The sequence below is a fragment of the Phoenix dactylifera genome, chromosome 8, assembly GCF_051530095.1.
Source record: "Phoenix dactylifera cultivar Ajwa chromosome 8, Ajwa_hap1_PhDact_Kaust_v1.1, whole genome shotgun sequence".
Classification (NCBI taxonomy): Eukaryota; Viridiplantae; Streptophyta; class Magnoliopsida; order Arecales; family Arecaceae; genus Phoenix; species Phoenix dactylifera.
Window position 1 is genome coordinate 18,726,860 of NC_143197.1, and position 7,188 is coordinate 18,734,047.

General features: G+C 43.7%; 1 protein-coding gene across 1 annotated transcript; it reads left to right on the plus strand.

Moving 5' to 3' along the window:
• The first annotated feature begins 1,951 nt into the window (after positions 1-1,951).
• On the plus strand, positions 1,952-2,827 carry LOC120104778 (uncharacterized). The gene has a single exon (XM_039116537.1). The coding sequence runs from the start codon at positions 1,952-1,954 to the stop codon at positions 2,825-2,827; it is 876 nt and encodes a 291-aa protein (XP_038972465.1).
• The last annotated feature ends 4,361 nt before the right edge of the window (positions 2,828-7,188 follow it).

The following is a 7,188-nucleotide window of genomic DNA, read 5'->3' on the forward strand; positions in this document are numbered from 1 at the left end:
GTTACGATCTTTCATGAAAACTACAGAAAAACATATAAGGAGGAGATTGTGCTGATTCGGTTTGGTAATCTGATGAAGTTGTAATCAAGCTGAGGTTATAATTAAATTGGTTTTGGTCCTGACTCGATCAAAAGTTATAATTAAATTTGCTAAGGAAAACGTTTGATTAACCCTTTTTATTAAGTCATGGTCTTGTTTTTAGTCTTGACTGGTCGAGTTCGATCTGAAGCAGTTTAGCAATAATTAAATTTGAAGGACATTGGGCTCGAGAACAAGTCCAAGCAAATCAACGATCATGACCCACTGCAAATCCAAAGCTAATTTCCAACCAATTCGTTACCTGCCTTCATATAAAATTTATAAATTTAAAACAAAATAATAATAATAATAACTAAATATTCATGATTCACTGTTCATATGAACAGTGTCCCGTTAAAACACTGTTCATATGAACAGTGTTAAAAAAATGCCGAAAACACTGTTCATATGAACAGTGTCCGCGAAAACACTGTTCACATGAATAGTGTCCGTAAAAATACTGTTCATGTGAACGGTGTTAGAGAAAAAAATAAAATAATAAATAATACATAATAAATAAATAAATAAATAAAAATAAAAAAAAAAGACTCAGCCACTGTTCATCTTTTTCCTCCCCCGATGAACATCTCACACGCAGCCCACCATCCGCGGCGTCCTCCCGACGATCCCGCGACCAAATCCGCCGGCAACCAGTCCTCCGTGATTCCAGTTGGCTGCAATCAGCCGCGTGCCCACCGTGCCCATGCGGTCGACTCTTCCCAGCAGTGGAGATCCAGCCCCTTCGCCATCACTGCCCGCGTCTTCTCCTCCGAGATCAACGATCCACTCCTAGCAGTCGAAATCCCAGCATCTCCGCCTCTTCCTCTGCCCGTGACGCAGCCCGCAGCCGAGCCGTGCGAGCGTGAATCCCCAACTCCTCTCCGTGATCCCAGCCTCCTCCGCGTCCGGGCATCCCGTGATCTCACCTCCGCATCTCCAGCGCGCTCTCAGTGGATCCATCAAGGGGGAGAATGGGTATAAAGAGGGTGGCCATCGGCTTGAAAAGGGGAGGAGGGGGCTCGGTTCAACAGAAAAATAGGGGAGACCCCCTGTTTCGGTGAAAAGAAGAAGAAAGCCGAGAGGGAGAGAAAAAGAAATTTAAAAAAAAGAGAAAGGAGGGGGAAAGAGAATATTTTGTGATATTTTGGGAAGAATGAGAGGGGAAGACTTTCATTTGAAGATGGGAGGTCGTCCGGAAGCCATGCGCGGCTAAACGTCTAGTCTAGGGCTGGATGAAGCCCTAGCAATGTATCAAGGCATTGTAGTTCTTATTTTTTTTATTATTTTGGTGCTTGTTTAAATTCTTATTTTCAATGAAATATTCCTTTATGATATTTAAACTTTGAGCATGCTAGTTACTAATCATGTTTGCTAAAGTAGTCTAAGATGATTCATGCCTAGGAAGATGAAGTGTGCTGCATCCTAGATTAGCATACTTAGGTAGACACTTCATGCTACACCGAAGATAGATCTTCCTAACACTCTTTATGCTTTTATTTTAAAAGGCTTGTAGCCAATTTGCATGCCTCTCGAAAAGATAAAAATTAAGAACACAGTCCCTAATGCAATGCTACGCGGTGGATTCCAAACCCTAGATCTATCTACTTTGATAAATTTTAATTCGTACTCATAGATTAATTTAGTTAAATCAAGTTAGCAAATCCTTCTTCTTAATGTATTTTTAAAAGAAAAATAACTTATTCTTCAATCCTTGTGGACCGACACCCGTAATCACTATACTACAGGATACGTGCTATTGTGTGGTTTATTTTTGAAATTGAAAGAACCGATCAGAGCTCCAGAGATTGGAACATCCGAAGGACCAAGTATTCAGCTTGAGGAGACAATAAGTGCTTCACAGTTGATGCAAATGATGGTGCAACAGCAAGCTGCTGCCAGAGCAGACATGATGAGGATGGTAGAGGTACAGCAACAGTTCTTGCAGCAACAGTTGCAGCAACAGCAAGCAATATATCAACAACAGCAGCAGCAACAGCAGCAGTTCCAAGGCACTGCAGCTCAGCCGGAGCATCGAGTCAGACTGTTGGATTTTCAGAGATATGCACCCCCAGCATTTAAAGGTACGGCTGACCCGATGGAGGTTGAGAGCTGGCTGAAACAGATAGAGAAAGTCTTTCAAGCTCTGAGGTGCCCTGATGAGGAGAAAGTCCTTTTTGCCACCTTTATGTTACAGGGTGAGGCAGCTGACTGGTGGGAGATGGAGAAAGGGAAGCTTGGTTCGGATGATGCCCCCTTCATTTGGGAGGAATTTAAAAAGGTTTTTCATGAGAAGTATTTTCCCCAAGGTATCCGATTCCAGAAATATAGGAAGTTTGACCGACTGGAGCAGGGTGATATGACAGTTGCCCAGTATGCAGCAAAGTTTGAAGAGATGTCCCGATATGCTCCGATCTTGATATCAGAGGATAGTGATCGAGCAACGAAATTTGAAAATGGACTCAGGGGATGGATTCAACAACAAGTCGCTGCTTTTGAACTGTCTAGTTATAAAGATACAGTTAACAAAGCCCTAGTGATAGAAAAAGGGCTTGACAATGCCCAAGCTGCCAGAGAAAAGAATATGAAGAAAAGGTTTCGACCCACTGATTCTCCGAGCCAAAATAGTAGACCCCTCAAGTCGAAGGATCAGAGACCGAATCAAGTCGTCACCAGAGACAGAGGTCAAGCCCGAGGTGCTATTAGATGCTACAGATGTGGGGGACCTCATCTCAAGCGAGATTGCACTTGAGTTGGAAAGACATGTTTTTCTTGTGGACAAGAAGGCATAAGGCTATTGTTTGTCCTAATGGGAAAGAACCGCAGAGGCGACAGGCACCACAGTCCTCTCAAAGAGTTCCTGTAAACCGAGCACCTCAGGAGGGACAGCAGCAAGAGGGAGGGCAGCAGAGGCCTAGGATCCAAGGGTGGGCCTATGCACTCACAGAGCAGGATGCCAGGGCTTCTAATTCAGTGGTGATAGGTACTAAATCCATCCCTAATACTCTCTCTTATTTGGCATGTCATAAATTTTGTTAGGTTATATATGTTTGTGCATGTATGGTTAAAGATTGTGATTAGGTGCCTTGTTACTATGTTTACAGGAATGATTAGGTTATTGTCTAATGATGTGAATGTTTTATTTGACTCTGGTGCTACCCACTCATTCATATCGGCCAATTTTGTTAGAAAGAATACTGAAATATCACCTGTGCCATTAGAATTTGATCTCTATGTCTCAACGCCAAGTGGAGATGTTATATTAGTTAATTCAGTTTGCAAGAATTGTATTTTGGGCATTGAGGACAGGGAAATGAATGCAAACTTGCTAGTCTTAGAGATGAATGATTTTGATTTGATCCTTGGTATGGACTGGTTGGCAGCATACCATGCTACTGTTGATTGTTTTGAGAAAACGATCAAGTTTCAGATCCCTGGTCAGCCAGTGTTTGGTTTATTGGGTAGCAAGTCACCTCATCAAATGAAGTTAATCTCGGCTCTACAGGCTAAGAAGCTTCTCGCAAAAGGTTGTGAAGGATTCTTAGCTGCTGTGTTAGATACCCAGAAAGAGGAGCCCAAGTTAGAGGATATCCCTATGGTGGCAAAATTTTCAGATGTGTTTCCAGATGAATTGCCAGAATTACCCCCTGATAGGGAGATTGAATTCTCCATCGACTTGATTCCTGGCACTAGTCCAATTTCAAAAGGTCCATATCGAATGGCTCCAGCTGAATTGAAAGAGCTGAAGGAACAACTACAGGAGTTACTGGATAGGGATTTTATCAGGCCTAGTGTTTCTCCTTGGGGCGCTCCTGTATTATTTGTGAAAAAGAAAGATGGTAGCCTCCGACTCTGTATAGACTACCGAAAATTAAACAAGGTGACAATACGGAATAAATACCCACTACCAAGAATTGATGACTTGTTTGATTAGCTGCAAGGGGCTCAGGTTTTCTCGAAGATTGATCTTCGTTCTGGCTATCATCAATTGAAAATAAAGGCAGAGAATGTGCCCAAGACAGCTTTCAGGACCAGATACGGGCATTATGAATTTTTGGTCATGCCTTTTGGTTTAACAAATGCACCGGCTGCCTTCATGGATCTTATGAATCGGATATTTAAACCTTATCTGGATCAGTTTGTAGCGGTGTTCATTGATGATATTTTGGTGTATTCAAAGAGCTCACAAGAACATGAAGAACATCTAAGGGTAGTATTGCAAATTCTTAGAGAAAAGAAACTATATGCTAAGCTATCAAAGTGTGAGTTCTGGTTGGATAGTATTTCTTTTCTTGGGCATGTAATCTCCAAGAAAGGTGTCTCTGTTGATCCAATGAAAGTAGAGGCAGTAGTTGGATGGAGTAGACCTACCAATGTAACTGAAGTGCGCAGCTTCCTAGGATTGGCTGGATATTATAGAAGATTTGTTGAGGAATTCTCCCGTATTGCCATGCCTCTAAGTCGCTTGACTCAGAAGCAAGTGAAGTTTGAATGGACAGATAACTATGAACAGAGTTTTCCAAAGCTAAAAAAGCGTCTGGTGACAGCCCCAGTGCTAGCTATTCCATCTGGAACAGAAGGCTTCACCATCTACAGTGATGCATCTCGTAAAGGACTTGGGTGTGTTCTGATGCAGAATAGGAAGGTGATAGCTTATGCCTCTAGACAGTTAAAGTCATATGAACAGAATTACCCTACACATGATTTGGAGTTGGCAGCGGTAGTTTTTGCTTTGAAGATATGGAGGCATTACTTGTATGGAGAACACTGTGAGGTTTTCACAGACTATAAGAGTTTGAAGTATATCTTCACACAGAAAGAGTTGAATTTGAGGCAAAGAAGATGGCTAGAACTACTGAAGGATTATGACCTGACTATTAGTTACCATCCAGGGAAAGCAAATGTAGTGGCTGATGCTTTGAGCAGAAAATCCTCAAGTGGGCTGGCAGCATTAATCACTATACAGAAGCATATTTTATTAGATTTGGAGAGATCAGAGATTGAGATACGGCTACATGATCCTAAGGTACATTTGGCTACCCTCACAGTGCAGCCTACTCTGATTGAAAAGATCAAGATGTCATAGAGAGAGGATCCAGAGTTACCGAAGATCAGAGAAATAGTAGAGTCAGGTGTGCAATCAGAATTTTGAGTGCATGAAGATGGCTCTTTAAGATTCGGGAACAGGGTATGTGTGCCAAAAGTACCAAAAATGAAGAAAGAGATTCTTGATGAGGCCCATAACTCAGCTTATACAGTGCACCCAGGAGGTACTAAAATGTACCGGGACTTGAAAGAAAATTTTTGGTGGAGTGGAATGAAGCGAGATATAGCTCAGTATGTAGCTCAGTGCTTAGTGTGTCAGCAAGTGAAAGCTGAGCATCAGAGGCCTGCTGGACCATTACAGTCTCTTCTCATTCCTCAGTGGAAGTGGGAACATATCACCATGGATTTTGTGACTGCTTTGCCTAAGACTCCTCGGGGTAATGATGCAGTGTGGGTGATTGTTGACCGACTGACCAAGTCAGCACATTTCTTGCCTTTTAGAGTTGGCTTTCCTCTGGAGAAATTGGCAAGTATGTACATAGAGCAAATTGTGAGGCTGCACGGAATTCCAGTTTCAATGGTGTCTGACAGAGATACTAGATTTGTGTCACAATTTTGGAAGAGCCTTCATAAAGCTCTTGATACAAGACTGGACTTCAGTACAGCTTTTCATCCACAAACTGATGGACAGTCGGAGCGCACTATTCAGATCTTGGAGGATATGTTAAGGGCTTGTGTCATGGATTTGGGTGGTGCATGGGATAGTCATTTGTCGCTGGTTGAGTTTGCCTACTACAACAATAGTTATCAGGCCAGCATTCAGATGGCTCCTTTTGAGGCATTGTATGGCAGGAAATGTCGATCTCCAATTTGTTGGGATGATGTGGGAGAAAGAAAAGTATTGGGTCTAGAGATAGTACAGCAAATTGTGGATAAGATACAGGTGATCAGAGAGCAGCTCCTTATAGCTCAGAGTAGACAAAAGAGTTATGCTGACAATAGGAGAAGAGAACTGGAGTTTCAGGTTGGTGATCATGTTTTCTTGAAAGTATCTCCTACTAAAGGTGTGATGAGGTTCGGGGTTCGTGGCAAATTGAGCCCTAGGTATGTTGGTCCGTTCGAGATCCTGGATAGAGTTGGAGAAGTGGCATACCATTTGGCTCTACCTCCAGCTTTATCAGGTGTACATACTATATTCCATATTTCAATGCCGAGAAAATATATTCTGGACCCAAACCATGTGGTAGATTTTGAGCCTATAAGTCTGCATGAGGACCTGACTTATGAAGAGTACCCGGTACGGATTGTGGATAGAAAGGACCAAGTGTTGCAACGTTGGACCATTCCTTATGTAAAGGTACAATGGAGCAACCACTCAGAAAGAAAGGCTACCTGGGAGCTCGAGGAAAAAATAAAAGCCAAACATCCTCAACTCTTTGGTATTCCAGGTACGTTAATTTCGCGGACGAAATTTTTTTCAGGAGGAGAGAATGTGAGACCCAGAAAAAAAAAGAAAAGGGTGGACGGGCCGGCCCGAAAAGACCAGGCCCATCCCCCTTATTACGATCGTGCCCTAGGCACGATCGTGGAAGAAGAGGGGTGAAGGGGCGGCGGCGGCACTAGTGTTGATCGCCGGAGGGGACCAAACACCGGAGAGGAGACCGAGTGCCGAGATCCGGCCGGCCGCGGGGGAAGCTCCAAAGCCTCCTTTTCTTCGGTGAAGACCATCCACAAATCGAGAGAAGAGAGGAGTTTGATCCGAACTCGCTTCCTCCGATTTCTCGCCGGAAAGATCGCCGGAACACCCCGTCGGACCGAGGTAAGCATGGCTTCTTCCCTTGTGCTTCTTTTGCTAGGGGTAGGGCTATGTGAAATTGGGTTTTGGCCGGTGAAATAGCTGGAGAGGGGTCCGAAATAGGGTACCCCTGTTTCGGCTTCTCTCCTCCGAATTTCACCACCGCTGGCCGCCAGGTTGGCCGGGATTCATGGCGGCGGGGTTGGTCGGGTGTGTGTGAGGGTCAGAGATGGATTCCTAGGGTTTGTTGTGGATGGGAATGGTGGACCGAG